Source organism: Lactuca serriola, chromosome 3 (assembly GCF_051521515.1).
Source record: "Lactuca serriola cultivar US96UC23 chromosome 3, Lser_US96UC23_V15, whole genome shotgun sequence".
Lineage (NCBI taxonomy): Eukaryota > Viridiplantae > Streptophyta > Magnoliopsida > Asterales > Asteraceae > Lactuca > Lactuca serriola.
The window spans coordinates 80,672,123-80,693,676 of record NC_136410.1 but is presented as its reverse complement, the minus strand read 5'-3'; the positions used below and the strand labels follow the sequence as shown (position 1 = coordinate 80,693,676).

Genomic DNA, 21,554 nt, shown 5'->3' with positions numbered 1-21,554 from the left:
AAAGTAATAAAAATGAAAAACATATGTTTTTTAAAATATTGAAAAAGGAAATTGCTAAATAAGATAAATATAATAACTAAAATTCAATTAAGTTGTTTTTAAACTAATTTATAATAACAATAATAGTTAAAAATAACATGAAATTATAAAATAAATTATGTTACGTTACAAATAGTGGTTGATAATTTAAACAATATTCATGATAGAAATTAAAACATCATCAAAAAAAATTTAAAATTTAATAAATTATAACATTAGTTAATTAAAATAGTGAGTACTATAACTTTTTTTTAAAGAGAACTTCCTTAACGAGGGTTCTATGCCGGAATAATCTCTCAATGTAAATATAAGACTATGTATCATGCTCTGGAGTAGTGTGATAATTTAAATATGGATCAATAATTTATTCATCATATCTTCCACATGTCTTATTAAGTCACCATAACTAATTTTATACACACGTAAAACATGACCAGAGATCATTAAATGATTTGATTTAATAAGTGTTATATTATTTATTGTTCAAATTAATTATAATTTACATCAACTAAATGTAATTATTATTATTTTATAGTTAATAAAACTGACATAAATATTTTCAATAATGTATGATTACAAAAAATTTAACCGTATAATTTTATTCCACGCAACGTGCGGCGATTCGTCTAGTGTGTGTGTGTATATATATATATATATATATATATATATATATATATATATATATATATATATAGAGAGAGAGAGAGAGAGAGAGAGGATGGGTTGGTGCATATTTTCTTTTTCCTTTTTTTCCTGATTTTTGCAATAAAAATAAATTAAGAAAATGAAAAAGTAAGTGCAAAATCTGATTATAAAAAAGTTCAAAATAAATTAGACCAAACTTTCTATAAAATTCTCATTAAAAAAGATGTAACAATATGGATCACGTTTAAACGAAAGTGATAACTTTCAACTAACCACCGTCCACCGAGACCATTTTTGTAGTTTTGTCTTAAAATATTAATCAAGCAATAAAAGAAATAGATTTTGGGTAGATTATGGAACAAAAAGAAAAGATCCGGGACTAAAAATGTAACAATATTTTTTCAAAACATATTGGTATTTGTATGAATATATAATGACATAATGAGTTAAAATGGGCTCGGATCACTATAAAAGATACTTCTATTTTGTAATTATTGGCACATTTGGTATATACTCAACCACCTTATGTATTCTAATAATCTTCATCCTCTTCTTTAAATCCAAGCTTCCATCAGCAGTTTTACAATCGTCCCACACTCGAATCACAAAAATCATGACGCTGGACATCTTTCTTTCATTCTTCAAAACTCTTTATGCCGATGATGCCATGAAACCCATTCTCATTCTTTCACTCTCCATCATCATCGTCGTCATCATGTTCTTCATTCTATCTTTTATCTCCAAACACCCTTCAATCTACTTGGTGGATTACGCTTGTTGCAACCCCCCAAAAAGTTTACAATCACCCTCAGACGCCTTCTTAAGGCACTCCCGTATCAATCTAAGTTCCCACCCCGAAAGTGTCGACTTCCAAATGAAAGTCTTGGCTCGATCAGGTTTAGGCGACGAGACGTATTTGCCCCCAGCGATGCACAGTCTCCCTCCAACTCCCTCCATTGAAGCTTCGAGAAACGAGGCCGAAATCGTCATTTACTCATCCCTTGATTCGCTTTTTAAAAAAATGGAGTTAAACCCACAAGAGGTCGACTTTCTTGTTGTAAACACTAGTGTTTTTGCGCCTATTCCTTCTTTAACAAGCATGATCATGAGAAGATATAACATGAGAGAAGATGTAAAAACATTTAATCTTTCTGGCATGGGGTGTAGTGCTGGATTGATATCTGTTAATCTAGCTCGTGATCTTCTTAAAATTCATAAGAACTCAAACGCTGTTATTATCACCACCGAGATTATAACACTGTTTTACTACACCGGAAAAGATCGTTCCATGCTTCTACCAAACTGCCTCTTCCGCATGGGTGGTGCGAGTGTTTTGTTGTCCAACAAAAAATGTTTCCGAAAGCAATCAAAGTATCGTTTACTTCACGTGGTTCGAACCCACATAGGCTCATTTGATAAAGCGTATAAGTGTATCCATGAAATGGAGGATTCAGAGGGCAAAATAGGTATTTCACTTTCCAAAGACTTGCCCAACATAGCTCGTCAAGCTTTGAAAGCAAATATCCATGCATTTGCCCTTCAAGTCCTTCCTTTAACAGAAGTGTTCTTTTTTCTTAAGAATGTAATCAAGAAAGTTGTGTCTAAGCGTAAGGACACCAAACCTTACGTGCCAAATTTCAAGCGGGTATTCAAGCATTTTTGTGTGCATGCGGGTGGTCGGGGTGTGATAAACAACATGCAAACGGAATTAGGGCTGACGTGGCAAGACATGGAGCCATCAAGGATGACATTGCATAGGTTTGGGAATACGTCGTCGTCTTCTTTGTGGTATGAGCTTAGTTACTTGGAAGCTAAAGGGAGGATGAAGGAAGGAGATAGGATTTGGCAAATAGCTTTAGGGAGTGGATTTAAATGCAATAGTGCTGTTTGGAAGTGTAACAGGAACATAACAAATCCACTGGATGGGCCTTGGTTCGATTGTATCGATAGGTACCCGATTCATGTCCCATAACTAACTCGTAAGTGTTGGATTTCAAGAGATCATTATTAATTATTAGTCCTTTTGTTTTATTTTTCTTTAGCATTTTATATGGTATTTAACGTTCAATGTTTATGTAAAATAAAATATAGAGTAAGTTAAAACTTTTACGGGTGTGCTATGTCAAAAAATATGGATTTACTCCCAAAGTTTGATTTTTTGAATTGATGGATTTACACTTTTTCGGTATTGTGTCGATTTCTTCATCTCCTTCGTCTTCGATCCACAACAAACATAATTTATCAAACTTAATCATTAAATCGAATAGAAATTTGAAATATACAAAATCAAAATTGAGATCTAGTTATCTAGGCACTAGCTTATTTACGTTCCACCATTTATGCATCATGTGCAATCTTTACCATCATTTACTTTCGGCTTGTTTCGATAGCATTTGTTTCCTAATTTAGTGCTAGAATATTCTTATGTTATATGTGTATTCATTCATTATTTACATACTCAAGGCATGTTATGTTTAATTCTGTGTACTTTTCAGTTGTAATGTTTTTATTTATCTTTTCCTATTGTCACACGCCCTAGTTTTTTTATTCATTCCGCGTTGAATTTTCATTAGCAGCCTCTTACATCTAGCGGTCTTTAGAATATCAATATTTATTTGGACAGTTTTTAGGATTTTGATTGCAATCATTTTCCAAAATATATAATTTCAACCTATATGTTTGGAGTATCACCAAATTTGATTTGGGATAATCCAAGACAATCAATTTAAAAGTTAGGTCACTTCTAAATTCGAAACACATAATAATACCTTGTTGTTTTGTGTTCTTGATGAGATAGAGAGAATCGGAAGTATGATTTTCGAGTGTATGAACGATCAACTCAATTTTAAAACACTTATCATCTTTATACAGATGTAAGAAATCGGTTATAAGTTGGTAAATGGAGGTTACATATATTTTTGTGCCAAAAACGGGTTAGTTATAAGACATAACTATCGTATGACATCATCATGATGTCACACCGTCAGGGGCTCTGCCCCTTGGACCCCACTAGGGGCGCTGCCCCAAGACCCCGACAAGGGCGTTGCCCATTAGAACCCCCGTACCTAGGAGCGCTGCCCTCGAACCCCCATATTCATGAGTTCATATTTATCCCCCCGAGTATGCACCTCTTACATCCAGACTCTATGAGTAAATAAAACTTAGTCTATCTTAATATTAATAATAACTACACTAAAATATATTGATAACACTAAAATTACCAACACAATTTGCCTACTCCTTACCTCTCTTTGCCTATTCTTTTGGGAATAAGGCATTGGCAATGTAATTATTTTCTTGGTGGGAGCAAAGTATAAATGTTGAATAGAAACTAAACTATCTAGCATCTAGCGTTCTTTTATTGTGATCTATCAAGGAGTGGATAGAAGGAGAGAGTTTGGTGAATTATATGGTTCAAAAGGAAGAATGACCCATTCTTTCCTTGGAGTTTGCTTCGGAGGCCATGGGCAACTCAATTGTTGTGTGATTGGCGAATGAAGTCACACAATTTAGTAGTAAGAAATATGTATTTAGAACCCCTAGTGTTGATCTTCTTCTACTCAATCGTGATCATTAGCGTATATATTGAGTGTTTTGGTGATTTATACATTTTAATAGATACTTATGCCATTGAAAGTGTATGTATTAATGCCATAAGTCACCAAAAGCCAAGTTGATAGAAGGATTTTAGGGTATTTTTCAAGGTGTGTACATAATGTTTTCTAAACAAACTCCCCCTAAAAACATATTATACTTCTTACTTTCTACTACTTATGCATCATATGTTCTGTATCGAATGTATCGCATCCTGATTATCATTGTACAACATTTATAGTAAAAGATTGGAATAATTTTGGTGTCTTTAAATTAATATAAAGAGTTTTGCAAAGGCGTTTAAGAGTTGATTTTGGTGTGGATGGACACCGATAGGCATGGTGCATGTGGTTTTCGAGCAACTACATCCTATTAGTTAGCCATGTCATAACTTGGTGAAACAATGGTATAAAGTCATACATGGAACATAAACATCCCATTAGTTATTGGTGCAAGTCATTCATGGCATATTATATATTGTGTATTTTTTATTCTTATATCATTGGTAACTTTTGACATAGCAGAAAGACGAAATTTAGAATTTACTCTAAATTCAATGGAGCAATTATCCATAAACATGCATAAAGATGACATTACATTTTATATTTACACCAGATAAAATGTAAATTTGGCATCAATCCATACATACCCTTTATGTCCAGCTGGCAAGAAAGTACACAGGATGTTGTTATCAATAACGCGGTGGTCCTCGGTGGTCATAAGATCCCCAACCACCACCACCACCACCATATCCACCACCTGGATGATACCTCATATCAGGGCTTCCATTTAACATTCCATATCCTCCACCACCTTCATTCATATAAAATTTCTAGTTAATCGCATTAAACTTAACCAAGGGTGTTTTAGACATTTACACATTCACAAGACAAACAATGTTGTGTGTGTGTGTGTGTGAGAGAGAGAGAGAGAGAGAGAGAGAGAGAGAGAGAAAGAAAATATACCAAGTCCACGTGTTCTCATTTGCTCTCCTCTAAGCTTCTCAATTTCACGAGCCATTGAAATAAGATTCTTTTCCATTGCTTCCTTTTGAATCACATGTTCTTCATTTGTTTTCTTCATCATTTCATAATCTCTCCTATACACAATACATATATTTAAATAAATCTCAAAATAAAAACAGTTTTAAATACATCAAAGTACAAATTCATACCTCATATCAACAAGGTCTTTATGCATACCATCAATATCAGTCTTAAGTCCAACCACCTGTTCATTTTCAGCCTTCAATCTACTTGTATCTTTGGTCAAACCTTGAATTTGACTAGACAATTCTTGCCTCAATGAAGTCAATTTCTGGAATTCACTTCTTAATTGTCCCACATCTGCCATTAAAGGCTCAGCATCACGAAGCTCAGCCTCGAGTTTCATTCCTCTGTCAATTAAATCCCTGGCTCTTGCATCTTTTTCAGCATGTAATTTGGGGATGATTTGACCTAATCTATGAATCTCATCTTTCACAGCAGTTAATTCCCTTTGAAGACTCACATTTTCTTCTACTACATGTCCATTTTCAGCCATGATTCTTTGAATGTCTCGATGTTGGAGTTCAAGTTCTTCTTCAAGAGCAGCAGGGTGAGGAGGGAGGGGCCCGTGGGCCCGGTGAATTGGGCCCTCACGTGGGCCCCGTGGCATTCGATTCCTTCCAGACATTTTGTTATACCTGAAAAAAGATGAAAGGATATCTTTGAATACTTGAACTTAAATTCGTAGGGATTCAAAAATTAGGATACACAGAGAGACAATTTGGGCTTCTGTTTTTTACCAAAGCAGATTTTCTGAAGATAGGAACAAAGGCTACAATGGAGAACAAACTAATGATTATGATTGAGAAAGAGGAAAGCCAACAAGACGCAAGAGCTTGTTATTTATAGTTTCGATTAGTAACCAGTTATGATCTGGGGACAGATGATGCACTCGGTTTATCCGATTTCTTTCATGTTTTAACATTCTCGCTTTAAGCTAATCAATTACTTATTCGTTAGCTGGAATCAGCATATAGCACTGTTCCTGAGTGCAAACATAAAGCAATAACCCAAAATTAAACAAATTTTAAGTGTTAATCAGGAGCAAACACCAACAATTTGATCAAGACAAACATCAAAAGAGCAATTTGCGTCATATACAACAAAAACAAATTCAAATAAGTCAATTTCAATTGTTTTTGGTGCGGATGAGGAGAACAGCGTTTTAAGGGCATTAATTCACAAGTTTGGTTGTAAAGTTGAAGGAAATTTAACATATGGTAGCTACGAAAAGAATTTACCTCGAAGGATTTGAATGAAAGAAGCGAAATCTACCCAAAACGATACCAGGAAACCCTAAAAGAGACGAACACGACGAAAGGTTATTACAGAAGTTTGATAAATTTTTTAAGTATGGGCTTGTTATAGAACTGGACTCCCTGGAGATGGATCTTTTTTTTTTCTTGAAGAGGTTTCAAGGCGTTTTTCATTATTATTGCATTTTTATCTTCCATCTTAACGGTTTTTTTTTTTTTTGTCTTAAATAAAATAATAGTTTATTTATAAAAATAAATAATATTTTTATCAAAATACATCATTATTACTTAACCAAGTAATGTTTTTTTAATCTGTATGTTTTTTTATCTGTAGACAGTAATTTTGGGACGGAAAGAATATAACATAACCCAACATAACTATTGATTAATCAAATTCATTTTATTTCAATCGAGTCAAATGAGGTTAATAAGTAATTAGATCATTAAAGGATGAGAGAGAGAGAGGCCATCCAAATTAGCTTTATGTGTTTTTTAAAGGCTAAAGATTATTATTAATAAGAAAAGATGGATCAATTACAAATTATAAATAGAAATACAAAGCTATATTAGTGATGTGCCAAAAGAGGGGATAAACGTCAAACATTCCTATCTACCACCAAGAAGAGTCTATCTCTACCAGTATTCTTGATCAAGAAAAAAGAATTCGCCATTATCTCATTGAATACTTGAGAATAGGAAGTGAATTTGCATTTGAACACGCGATTATTCTTTAAACCTGAATGGGCCATATTAACCAAATGGTGGTTAGAAAAAGAAAATGGAATGTGCACATGATAACAATTCCTGATATTTAAACATGTGTATAATCAAGTTCACACCAACTATAAACTTTGTTCCATAATCCATAGGAAAGGCTACATGATAGTAGGACGGCGTGTTTGGCAAAAGTAGCTGTTAGCTGGAAACGATTAGCAGGTAGCTGGTAGCGGTAAGCTGTAGTTTTTATTTGTTACATGAGTATTTGGTAAAAATAGTTGAAAGCTTTTGAAATATATAAAATTACATAAAAGGATAATTGATTAAAAATAAACAAATATATAAATATATTTTTAAAGGTAATTATGAAAATTGATTTCAAAAGCTCAGTAGCGTTTTGTTAAACGCTACATGAAGTAGTTTTTAGATTTGGAGCGTATTGTTTAAATTAAAAGCTAAACGCTCGTATTGCCAAACGAAGTTTTTTATTTAAACCAGAGCGTTTTGTCAAAAGCTAAAAGCTAAAAGCTCTCAAACGTTTCCAAAAGCTTCGTGTCAAACACGCCTGTAGTAGGTGATCACAAGTTTCATCCACATCAGTACAAGTCACACATAGGGTGGAATTTCACTTCACTCATCTTCTTGAATGTGCCATTTTTGTAGGGATTTTATCCAACATGGCCCTTCGGTAATAAATAAATAAATAAAACCTTTAAATCATGTTTTCGTGTTCAACTTAATAGACAAAAAGAAGGGAAGTGTATGAAAATAAGAAGAAAGTAAAAAACAATGATGTTCTTAAGTTTCATTAATGGAAAGAAATATATAATTAAAAATTTTCCTCATAATTTTCCTTCGAATTTGGAAATATTTTGATAGAAATGAACAAAATGTTTAATTTTTCTATCGCTTCTCTCAAACTCACGAACACAAAATACAATTTTGTTTCACTTTTCTTTCTCTTATTTTCTCTTCTTACTTTTTTCACATTATTTTCTTTTCTTTGCTAAAACTCGGGAAGAATGTGTGAACGACATCCACTTTGTCCTAAAAGTACAAATAGAACCTCGATAATACATCTTTTTTTCAATTATTTTCCTCGGATAATTGACGAAAACTTATCAGATGGATCACTTAACTATACTCAATGGTCCTTCTGAACATTGATATTGATTTGATGTATTTTTTAGAGCAATTCTCTAATTCCACCGGTTCATCATAAGATCTAGGAAATCTCTAATTCCAATAGCAAGAAATTGTAGAGACTGAGTTTGTTTATCTATTCTCCATAAAGTATATGTTGTTGGCTTCCAATTTGTACAACAATTAGAGGTATTCGTTTGGATGAGTAGGTCAAATCCGATCCAGTCAAATGAATCTAAATTTATTTTAGTTTTCAAAACATGGATCTGATTAGTCTGAACTAAATCCAAACATGATCCGATCTAATCAAATCATAATTCGACTGGATTGATTTTTTTAATTCGGTTTTCAAGAGTCGGAACATTATGTGTGTGTGTGTGTGTGTCTGTATATATATATATATATATATATATATATATATATATATATATATATATATTTGTTAACTTTATAAAAGAAATAAAAACAAATTATTTAGTTCTAAATTAAAATTTATAAACAACTACTAAGAAAAATATATTATAGTTTAATATTTTACAAATAAAATATTTTTGAGAAAATATACATATTAAGGTTTTTTACTAAGTAAAACTTTTGGAATCTATTTATAAAGAACAATTTGGTAAATTGATAAATAACTAAAAATGAATATTAAAAAACTAAATAAATAATAAATTATTCTTTAGTTTTATTGAACTCATCTATTGTAATTTTTTATATAAAAAACAATCTGAAATTTAAAATAATAATTTCATGTTAAAAACCAATATAAAAATTTTAATATCTAAACCAAGCAATCAAAATTGTAGAATTTGACAAAATTTAATTTTATACAAGTGTGCCTTATTCAGCCCAACTATCACAACAAAATGTGGTTTTGTCTACTCGGTTCAACACCTTTTTTAGACGACATGCTTATATTGATTTTTAAAGATGTAAAATTATGAATACTTTTTTGTATGTTTTTCAATACTCATGCAACCTCCAATTTCACAAGGAAATTTTTTCGATTTCTATTGTTATGGTGAATTGATAATACCAATTTAATCTATATGGCTTTACTATTCTCTTCCCAAATCCATTTTGTGATTAATGCAATGTTGAAAGCTCTCAAGCTTCACACATTTAGGTGCAAGCTCGACATAGTGTGGAACTATGATAATCAAACATAAAAGAAAGAAATGGCATCACCTTTATCTCAAAATACGCGTGTTTAATATTCAAAAGAACATGTCTCATGTGTCATATCATTTAGAGATAACATCAAACTTGTAATAGAAGTTAACATAAAAAATTCAACATACATTGTAGATTATTTTGAATCAACATTACTTAGTTAATCGACACTACTTAGTTAATAACACTACACAAAATTTTTTAACTATGACTATATAATTCTTCCGCAACCAAAATTATACTTCATAAACATTATTTATTTTCCATCGACAAAGTAGATTTTGAGATTCTTCATATATATCAACCAAAATCACAGAGAAAATGAGAAAAAAAAAAGACTTTTAGATGATTAACTGAATCAAAACATTCTATATATTTAGATTCTCTAACTTGATTTAGAGGGCACAACTGAAGTAATTATTAGCTTTGATATAGTCTTATTCTTTGTTACCCTTCATCTGTCCATCTCGGCAACATTAATGTTGTTGCATGAAGAGGTTGTGGTAGCCTAATGAGTTGATAGTGGCATCAATAGAAGCAAACACTTGATTTTCGTTTATGATCGCTATATGATCGCTAGCTCCAGAATCTATAATCCAAGGGTCGTGAAAGTTAGAATTAGAAATCTTACCTTTCATATTAGCACTATAGACCATTTTTTGAGTGTTTTCATTGACTTGCATGCCACACAAAAGCTTGACGAGCTTATTATAGTCCTCTTTTGTTAGATTCTAAATTGATGTGTCATCAGTTGTGGCCATGACAACTCGTGTCGATTGTTTGCCTTTGTTGTTTTGTGTTTTGTTTCCTTTGGGTGTCCACCAATGTTATGATTGTAAGTCCCAAAACTATGGATCTTATACGATATCAATCTTAATTCTTTTCAGAATGTGGAATGTTAATCAAGCAATGATTCAAGAACACACAAAACAACTTCAAATGCACACGATATATTGATTAATCGTCTGATACATATGAATTCTTTCATGACAGCCGAATATAATGAATGAACAACTTGAAAACCCTAAACGACTATCACCTACATATATAAATGACCTAAATAAAAAGCTTAATAAAATCCCAAGCCCAGCCCACTAGCCCTACTCAGACCGAAATCAAGATGGGTTTTGGTTCACTTAATCGAAAACACTACAAACCCATTCAAATAATATAAACCTAGCATAAACCATATAAATATGTCCTAACAATCTCCCCTTGGTTTATTGCTAGTTTTCTTCAACATTTCTTTGCAAGATGAACATATGATCAAACCATTGTAGCAACCCACAACTTCGTCTCAAAAAATTTGGGTTATGAACATCTTTCGTAACTTGGGTTGGTCTAACGGTTGTAGTTGACGTTTGTATAAGGTCATAAATCAGCACTTCCCCTGAATATCTGTGTTTGTACTTCCTTGACAATAGGGAGGAATCTGATTCTTTTTTGTCACTCTCATATGGTGATTATGTGGTTACAGGAACTATTTGGGGAGGAATCCTCACGACTCGATGTAGTTCTTCTATGTGAGCATCGATCTAGTCGGGTGTTGGTACATCCGACTTCTTGAATAAATTACTTTCTCTTTTAGTCTTAGTCGGTGAATTCATCACTTCATTGAATATCTTCGTCATTGGTTGAAATGAAGGAATGTCTATATCAACGTCATCTGAAATATCTTCAGTCTTTGTAAACTTTCCAAATTTTGACTGTTCCTCTGTTCCTTCAAATGAATTTCTTCATCCAACACAGGTACACCTTGAAAGGTAACCATGACTAAAAAGTCCATGTGGATCACAGAATCATAAAGACCTTTCTCACCATAGTTGTTCAAAGATGTAACCTTGGCTCAGAAAGAGACTACTCGTAGTATCTGAATGAACATTGAGGAACGTACTGCGATTTGTTAAGTATCGGAGAACTACGCGTGGCTATTTTTGATGTTAGCCCTTTCATATCCTCGATCAGAGATCTCAATACAGTTTTTCAAGTTAACAAGTTAACTTGGCCCTTGGCGAGACGTTCAGCGATAATCGTGCCTTGCGAGGTGCATCACCCTGGTGCCTAAACTGTTAATTCCTTTACCTGCGAAGAATGTATCCGAGAATACAATTGAGTCTCCGCAGTTTTGCATGACAAATAGATTGTCAAGACCCTAGGCGGGATGTTTAGCGATATCTATTTCCCAGTCGGGTGAATAGCCCTAGTACCATCACAGTTCTTAGGTAAAGATAACTAACAAGAACAATCTTTACACTATGTATAGTTTTAAGCTTTCAATTCCTTTAATACGACAGTTCTTTAAAAAGATAATGCCTAACTGACAGTTTGTATAGTTTCATGCCTTCAATTCCTTGTGAAAGTAATGACCGTCAATTCCTTTCCACGTTTCTTCTCCTTGATCAAAAAGTTCTGATACAATCTCCTTGAGTCTCTTCTTCTTTTGAATTCACGTTTCAAGACAAAAGAAATTTTGAGATAAAAACAAAATTAAAAATAAACTTAGCACACAAAAGAAATAACTAAGAATAAAAATAAAATTAAAATATGCTCAAAACAATGTTTTTGGATTTTTTTAATTTTTCTGAAAAAGAAATAAAAACAGAAATAAACATATTTTTTGGATTTTTTAATTTTATGATTTTTGTTTGTTTTTTTTTAATTCTCCCCCTAAATTTGTGCATAGAAGAAAAACATGAACAAATTTAGCAAAAATAAAATAAAATAAACACATTTTAATAACTAAATTTAGAACTTTTTGGGATCAAAAGTTGTCAAGCAATTTAATATTGTTTATCAGCACACACCTGCATGAGTAGCTCTGGTCAATCACCAATATTGTGATCCACTTAAACACAAAGGATATTTGCAAGTTGGACAGATCATAATTGACAGGACATTGCAGCTATATTTCTAAATAGACCATTTAGCTAACGACGACCAAAGATATTGTTGTCCACTTAAATTCAGCAGTGAGATCTACAGACAACCTTTAATCATGAACCAATTCAATTTTAAGCACACTGAAATGTGTTCCCCACTTCACAACATACCCTAGCAATCAAGGATTTCCAAACAACTCTTTACTTTAGGTGAGTGTTCAAATATTTAAGAGAGAAGATAGATAGAAAGGTGCATATGATGTGTCCCAGGTTAGATCTCTTCCAATCACGCAGAGGGGACAACATATGACTAACATAGATAGAGGGATAGAGAGATAGAAAGGTGCATATGTTGTGTCCCAGGTCAGATCTCTTCCAATCACGCAAAGGGGACAACATATGACTGACATAGATAAAGATGCATAAATATAGAGATGCATATGTTGTGTCCCAGGTCGGATCTTCCGATCACGCAAAAGGCACAACATATGGCTGACATAGAGGATAAGAAAGAAAAACAATTTCACACAGATCTACTTTATCAGAAACCCCCCCCCCCCCCCCCCCCCCCGGTCACCCTATCAACACCATATTAAGGACATAAGTCTGTACGTCGAAGAAGTGTTGAGCCACAATTCTAGATGATAAGTAACTTTAATGTATCTCTTAGGCTCCCATGTTTGTCTCACTGCTCAATCTATCCGAGCAGTGTCGTATGGTCAGTCCAAATGTAACTATCTAAGTCCAGATGAGTTAACACTGTCAAGTCCTTTCATTGTCAACAGTGTCTAGTCCTTTCACTTTGAATCCTTCGTGCCTACCAGCACATTGAACATAGAGTCTGAACAATTTAGTTTTAGTGCATTACACATATTTCAGATTGCCCTTTAACACTAAACTTCATATCACTTCCCAAAAGCACTTAAGAAAGAAAACATATTTTTGGAATTTATGATTTTATAATTTTTTTATTTTTGATTTCTCCCCCTAAATTTGTGCATAGGGAAGAAAAAAAAAATAAAAATGCGCAAATTTAAACACAAAATAAAATTTTAGTTATCAAAATGAAAATGTAAGTGTTACATCTGCGTTCAACTCTGGAGCAAAAATGACACCTTCAAAGCTTAATACACCGTTACTTATCGTACCCTTTTGATTGATTTTACTTACTTCTCCTCCCACAAATAAAAAATACCCTCCATTAATGATTTGAATGTCGTGTAGTTGAGAGATGTCTCCTGTCATGTGCCTGGAACAACCACTATCAACATACCAAGGTATGCTGATATTCCTCCATAGTTGTTCCTGCACAAGTTGCGAGATTAATTCGTTTTGGGAACCCAGTCCATTTTGAAACTGGGTTGACCATTACTATCCACACATGGCACTTGTTCCCATGTCATATCATGTTTATCAGTTAAAGAACATGAAGAAATTACAGGACTGTGAGGTGATTGGGTCATAGGACTTTTGGGCACCCATCTGTAATTAGGTTTAAGCCTTTTATTGTTTGACCAGATGGGAGCTTCACCACTTGATTTTGGAGTGGAACCACCTTTTGATTTAGGCTTGAATCTCAAGTGTGAGCTAGAGGACGATCCTTGAGATGAATTTGACCTCACTGATTTCGGTTTGACAAAGTTTTCTCTCAAATCAGTTCTCTTGTCCTTGACGACTTAATTCTTGGCCTTGTCATCATTCCAGTTTCCATTTCTTGAACGTGACCTTGAAGGATTTCTTTTGAAAGATCTTCCTCTTGATACATTCCGCCTACCTTGTGTATAGTAGGGAACATATGCACGATTTGGGGAATTTATGGCAATGTGTCCAGGTGTTCAACAATGGAAACATGTCTGTTTCTTCATGTAGAAGTTATTTATGGATGTCCCTGGTAGTGTGCCCATGCCTTGTCTCTAATTGTTCCCACAAGCACACTTACAGCAAGCAGTCTGTTTCGCTTGTTTTGGTGGCCTGTATTTACCAACATCAAGATTATTAGAAGTAATAGAATTAGAAGCAACAGATTCAGAGTTCAAAGAGACATTGGTTAGACAATCAACAAAATTAACAGAACTAGAGTTAGTTATGTTCTCATTGTTCTCATCTTCCACTAATTTACCTGCACATGAAGTAGAAGCATTAGTATCGCTCACCTCAATACTCTCAGTTGGGTCGGATTGTTCAGTCTTAACTGAAGCTGGTACAGGGGGATGGCCATACTGAGCAGGTGTCTTTACCTCATTGGTTTCAAGGGGTGTGGTATAGTTATCATTGAAGGGAGGTAGAACAATGTGATACCCTGGACCCTTATTTTGATTATCTTTAAATTTTAACTGTTTTTCTATCATGGACACAACTACCTCACTTGACACGTCAAATTTCTTAAAGTTAAATTCAACATCTTTATATTTAGCTTTTAATGCATCAAGTTCGACAGTTAATTTGACAATTTTCTCTTTAGCATAGTCATAGCGTTCACATTTGGTATTGTATTCTTCCATAATTCTTTTTAGATCTTTGGTTTGGGCCTCTAATTTTTTTTAAGGGTTTATTGACGTTCTTAATGTTATAGATTTCATTTTTAAGGTCAAAAACCTCTCTTACTAATATTTCCTTTTGTTCACGGTAATGATTTATTTTATCCTCACTGGATTGAGAGCATGAGGTTTTACTTATCTCTTTTGTTGTACTGTGAAATTCCATTTAAATAATACCGAATAAAAAGAAATTAGCCGAAAGCACCAAAAATCAACAAGGATTATTGACCGAGAACAAATTGAAAAGCAATACCGAGACCTAATTGGTTTTGGCCGAGATCAAAAACCGAAATCAATTTAAAAAAATTTATACCAAATTCAATTTTTGAAAAATATGTGATTTGAATTTAAAATATATCGAGATCAATATGTTCCGTAATCAAAAGTGAAATTAAAGAAATTAATTTCGAAATCGGTGAAGTGAAAATCAATTAATTTTTTTTCCGTCAATACCTAGTGCCCTTTGGTGGACGGAAATCAATTTTAAAATAAAGAACCGAAATCAATTTTAAGGAGGATTAGAAAAATAGAAAAATTAAAAATTAAAAAAATAAGAAAATATTGACCGAAATCAATATTAAAATATTGACTGAAATCAATATTTAAATATTGTCTAAAATTAATTAAAAATTTTGAAATATTGACCGAAATAAAAAAAAATATGCCCACCGAATACCATTTTAAAAACAATAAATTCAATTTTGAAAACAATTTATCGGAATACTATGATTGATGGTGGACCAAAAACAATTTTATAAAACAATGACATAATTCAATTTTGAATTATAAGACCGAAATCAAATTTGCCGAAAATAAACAAAAGAAAACAATAATTTTCGAACTTTGCCAAAATCTAGATCAAAAAGATAAAGAACTGGAATCACAGTAATTTGAATTGATATTTGACCGAATTCCTTGAAATGTTTGAAACAGAAACAAATCAAATTCCATAAAATACGTGATTCAAATTTATAAGGTTCCAATTTTAAATCCGGTGAACACAAAGAAGATTTGATGAATTGATGAACTCTCAAAAACAAAATACGATGAACAGTAGAACCTTTTAATCAAATCGAAATTTATTAAAATTTCGATTAAGTTAAAAAACCAAAACAGCAACAAAAATGAGTCTGCAAAGCCTTCTTGAATCGATTGATATCAATATAGCTCTGAGACCATTTGTAAGTCCCAAAACTATGAATCTTATACGATATCAATCTTAATTGCTTTAAGAATGCAGAATGTTAATCAAGCAATGATTCAAGAACACACAAAACAACTTCAAATGCACACTATATATTTGATTAATCGTCTGGTACATATGAATTCTTTCTTGACAGCCGAATACAATGAATGAACAACTTGAAAACCATAAACGGCTATCACCTATATATATGACCTAAATACAAAGCTTAATAAAATCCCAAGCCCAACCCACTAGCCCTACTCAGACCGAAATCAAGATGGATTTCGGTCCACTTAACCGAAAACACTACAAACCCATTTAAGTTATATAAACCTAGCATAAACCACATAAATATGCCCCAAAAATGATCCCACATCGGCCGAAAGTACTATAAGTTGGTGGCTTATAAGTCTAGGTTTCCCCTCCTCCTACAAGGTGGCTTTTGGGAGTGAGTTCTACACTTGGGCTTATGGCATGATACAATCCTAGTATGGGATGGGTTTGTATCAATTGGTATTAGATCCATCCCCATATTGCAAGGTTCCAACACTCGGAGTGGTGGCTTGGACCCAAAAAGAGGGGTGTCAACCATGACCAACGCAACCGTGACCAACGAGGACTCATAGTGGTGGCTTGGACCAAAAAAAGGAGGTGCCAACCGTGACCAAACGAAGACATGGGTCCTTTAAGTGGGGGGTAATTTTATGTGTAACATCCTGAACCCTAAGGTACTCGATTTCTTCATTTATTTCCTTTTGAGGGATCTAATGACGTGAGCTTGGTGGTCATGTCGTGAGTGGTTGTTGGCCTGTTGACCCGTATTTTGGAGTCTCACAACATGAGTGCATCTTAATGACCCCAAACCCTAATTTTCGAGTATTGAAGGGAATGAGAGGCTAGGGTTTCCCATCCTCAACCTCTCTCACCCTCTAAGCCTCTAGAAACCCTAAATTCGACCCTCTTTGAGATCTTTGGTGTTTTGCTTGTGGAAAGGAAAGAGAAGGAGAGAAGTAACATCATTGTGAAGGGAGTTGCAAGGAAGCATCATTGTCATCACCTCTTTCTTGATTGGACCATTGTAAGTATCAATACACAAGCTTTATTTCACTTCATGGCTAGATCTAGGCTTTTGGTCCTATTTTCTTATGTTTTAGCTTGATGGAGTGGAGTAGATCCATAAAGTTAGAAACTTTATGGATTCAAATGGCCTTCGTATCATCATATCATCTAGATGTGGACGTTGGTAGAGTATTAGAAGCTTGCATGAGAACTTGAAGCCATATTCCTACTTTTGACCTAAAATAGTGAGGGGACATGCATGGTGCATGGATGTCCATAAAGCATGCATTTTTATGGATCATAGGGTCCTCTTTAGCTTCTGGAAGTATGGAAATGGATGGTTGAATGGATTAAGAACGTTGAAAAGTTGATTTTGGCTTTAGAACTTCCTCACGACATGATACATGAGGTCTCACGACGTGAGCATGAGAAACCCGTCCCCGTTGAGTCGTCTGATTCAGGTGCGAGTTCATGGAATTGGAACAGATAAATCTCACGATGTGACCAAGGATTGGTCAAGACGTGAGATGCGATTGTTGAGAGAAAAACTTTGAAGAACACTTGAACAAACGTTAGTACAAGATAATAAGTTGCGAAATAAGTTAATCTCAATGATCTTGTTAGCTCAACAATAATAAGTTAGAAGTGTTAGATTGAAAAAATATAAAGGAAATATAAATGACAGCAAGGTATATCAAGTATACACCAAGTTGATTCATAACAAGGCTTGCATGCAAACACAAGTTAATAAATGTGATCAACTTAAAGTGAAAAGGAACTTCAGAAAATCAGTTAAAATAGAATAGAGATGAATGATCTTTGTATTTTGATGATAAATCTGGAAGTGAGTAATGTTGCATGAAGAGGGAAACTCTATTTATAGAATCCCGAAAAGTTACATTGGTAATAAACAAATATTATTCTACTAACTGCAGTGACCATGCAAGGTTCTCTGGACAAAACAGAGTAAACACGCTAAGTCAGTAAAGTAACTTGAAGGACTTCATAATTCATCTCTGTGGTAGTTATTGCGGTTGCGGTTCACAAAAGGATTTCTCCAACTTTGGTGGTCAACTTCTTATTCGATAGCAGCAGCAATCCAGTTCCTTATCTAAAGAGGGTCACTTTTTGTATCAAGAATTTCCCCTAAAGTGACCTCTTAGTTATCTTTCTTCACTTGTTCAACTTGATGAACGAGAGGTGAATCCACCAGAACTTTATGACTTCGAAAAACCAATGGATTCTCCTTGTTATCTCAAATTTGACTTCATCCGTTGTGTGCTTTGATTTTTGCATTGAAGCCAACGTGATGTCAAGTTGTTTCTTGGTGAGTCAATGGATTGCAGTAACCGGAATGAAGTATTCGGGACCATCTTGAGCTCTTTTGTATACAACTCCTAGCTTTGGGTGGTTAGTTTCTCCAAGTGACATTTCTTTAAACCCGTTAGTGTACGTTGGTACAGGCTCGAATTTAGGAAAATTAAATTTCTTGTCAAGGACTGGATGAATTTGAACATCAATCTTTCCAAAATTGCAAATAAGCGCCTTGAGAAATCACAATCTCTTTCATAAGCAATCGTCATCTTCGGATGCTTTTCCGCTTTGATCTGAAACACTTGAGCTATGAAGAATATATCCTCAGGGTTCATATTCACAAATGTTGCTTGAGATCGGATGTATTCATCTCCTTTTCTGGTCAGGGTATACTGATAGAATTCAGCCTTCATGAAATTTCTCACCTTGTAGTTCTTTACCCCGTCTGATCTATCATTAAACTGGATTTTCTCAAACATGGAACCATGCTTGGCATGGAAGAGGTTTAGGCGCTCAAATTCCATGGGAAGTCTCTTTTCATCTGAAAGACTCGAATCAAAAGATTGAAAGACCGGAAAGAACTTGGAGTTTGGGGAGATGGGAATGTCCCAGTAACCATTTGAGGGAGGTTCAACATAAGTAAGAATTGGTCTGTAATCATCTTCCAATAGCCTGCGGGTATGGTTTACCCAAGAGTTAACTAAGGATTCATCCATCATCGTATCGAACCCATGAGCTCTCCAAATCCACTCAACAAACTTTGTTGCCCTCCAGTCATGTTTTCTTTGAGCCGTGGCCGAAGAGTCATTGGAGTGTTCAGATGACATATGAGGAGCTAAGTTCTTGAAATGTGGGGGATTTTGTTGTGTAGAGCCTTGAGAAGTTGATTTTTTGTGGGGACTTTGGTGGTGAAGATCTTGGAGTTGGTGGTTTGTTGTGCTCTTCGGTAGGAGGAGGTTGAATTCTTGGAAGAGTTAATGTTGATGAACCGAAGGGATCTTTGATTGAGAAGGGTCTTGTTCTTGGTCAATTCTTCGAATGCTTTCACTTCCCCCTTTTGAGGAAGCAAGCTCTCGTTGCTCCTCAAACCATTGCTTGAGCCCATCGATCTTTTGAAAGGTTTCATTAAACTAAGTCTTCATTTGTTCACAAATCTATTGATTGTTGGGGATCTCCTTGTTGAAGAGTAGTTGATAAATCCCCTTTGTAAGTCGGAGGATTTCATCAACACTCGAGTGTGCTGTGAGTAAACGCAGTAACCAATTGATTGTGTTTTGTAGAACCACAAGCCCTGATTCGTATGCGGTGTGGGTTTCTTCAACAAGTTTCTTGGAATGAATTTCTTGTTTTCAAGAGTTTTATTGAGGTCATTCTTCAGTTCAGTTACTTCCTTGATGAGTTTTTTAGCTGTTGACACAAACTCCTTGTGATCTTTGGTTTTGCGGTTATTAAGATTTCTGATTCCCATTTCAATTCGCAAAAGGATTCTTTGAGCATTCATCCTTTCTCTGGTCTCTAAAACTTCAATACGATCAACAAGAGACTGAGATGCAGGAGATTCAGTGCTCTGCGGTGCTTGAGGAGATACCACAACAAGAATCTGATCAACCTTAGCTTGTAAGCTGAGAAATTCTTTCCAAGAGACCGCAATTTTCTTATTCTTCTTTTGTTTTGGCTTAGAGGTGGAGTGTTGGGATCCACTCGATTCTTCATCATTTAGCACCATTATGAAGTCATCTGAGAGAAGGGGTTGTTGAACATTATCAAATTTATCTTCATTAAGCCTATACATAGGAGTTGAGCTTATTTCAATTGCAGTTTCATCTTCGTTTGAATCGTGATATTCTACATTTGGAGGGGGATTTAAGGTGCCAACAATACTCTCCATTTGATGAGCATTTTGAACAGGTTCCTCCATGGTAGACATCCATTGTTGAATGGAAAGGATGTCATGACCCGTTTTAGCATTGTTGATGAAATCAGCTCAATATTTTGCCACATTTTGAATGGCTCCCTCCTTCTACTGTTGTTCTTTCACTTGTTGTGCCTTTCGTGCTTGCACTACCCTCTTGAAGCCTCAAATTTCCTCATTCCAGACTCGGTAGTTGGATGATAGCGGGTCCAAGAGTCATCTAATGTGTAGCCGTCAATTCCTTGATTCACCGAGGTGTCCCTCTGGTTCGTGGTTCCTTGCACATTTGTGTTCCTCACGCCTAGACCACTTGATCATAATGTTGATGGAATAGGATTTCATGAGCTCCCTTGGTCTCCTTGACCTAAAGTCAAGTATGGCCTCGGCTCAGTTCCGTCAAGGGCTAAGAAAGAAGTGCCCTGCGGTGCAACTAGTGTATGAAGTGTTTGTGTGACACGAGGTAAAATGGAGTTCAACTCCTCAGGAAAAAAAATATACAACCTTGATGCCCTGGAGACCTTAGGACGACTCGACACAATTGGATCCACTTGGGTTCCAATTGGGGGCCTATCTCCATTATGTGGTGAAACAGATACACTCTCTGTATCTAAGTGGTGAGTTGGGTTTTTAGAGGGTGAGCATGTGGTGACTCGAATGACTACCAGAGTCTGTTGAGAGATGTAACGCCCGCGTTTCCAGGCAAGACATTTTCGTTGATGTAATAGTCTAGGTTAACCCTTGTAACTTTTTTTGAAGTATTAATGATGAAATATTTGAGTATTATGTGAATTATGTGTATTTGTGTGCTTATTACTTAATTATAAATATATAATTAATAAAGGATAAAAAATAAACGTCAAAATTAAAGTGTGAGATAAGCCCGATATTTTTACATAAAGTTGTAGTGGTCGAAACAAGGATTCCGGAGATATAAAGAACGCCGAAATCCGAGTTATAACGAAGAAGTTATGACCTGTCGAAGTTTCGCGACAGAACCGGCACGATGCTGAATGACATAAAATATGAATTTAAGATAGAGCGCTGTCTAGCC

At 34.6% G+C, this 21,554-nt stretch overlaps 1 protein-coding gene and 1 pseudogene across 1 annotated transcript; one reads left to right on the top strand and one right to left on the bottom strand.

Annotated features, from left to right (window-relative positions):
* The first annotated feature begins 1,197 nt into the window (after positions 1-1,197).
* On the top strand, positions 1,198-2,904 carry LOC145092740 (3-ketoacyl-CoA synthase 6 pseudogene; annotated as a pseudogene).
* Positions 2,905-4,805: 1,901 nt separating this feature from the next.
* Positions 4,806-6,719, bottom strand: LOC145092739 (protein FLX-like 3). Its single transcript, XM_079030722.1, has 4 exons — positions 6,566-6,719; positions 5,453-5,962; positions 5,244-5,377; positions 4,806-5,091 (listed from the first exon to the last, which is right to left on the bottom strand). The coding sequence occupies exons 2-4, from the start codon at positions 5,950-5,952 to the stop codon at positions 4,970-4,972; spliced, it is 756 nt and encodes a 251-aa protein (XP_078886848.1). The 5' UTR covers positions 5,953-5,962; positions 6,566-6,719; the 3' UTR covers positions 4,806-4,969.
* Positions 6,720-21,554: the final 14,835 nt, after the last annotated feature.

What these genes read in the sequence shown, in the direction of transcription:
- LOC145092739 (XM_079030722.1), bottom strand. Translation starts at nt 5,952, where the DNA reads ATGTCTGGAAGGAATCGAATGCCACGGGGCCCACGTGAGGGCCCAATT. An exon ending in AAAGACCTTGTTGATATGAG is followed by an intron (nt 5,378 to 5,452) that starts GTATGAATTTGT and finishes TATTGTGTATAG; the next exon opens with GAGAGATTATGAAATGATGA. An exon ending in AATGAGAACACGTGGACTTG is followed by an intron (nt 5,092 to 5,243) that starts GTATATTTTCTT and finishes ATATGAATGAAG; the next exon opens with GTGGTGGAGGATATGGAATG.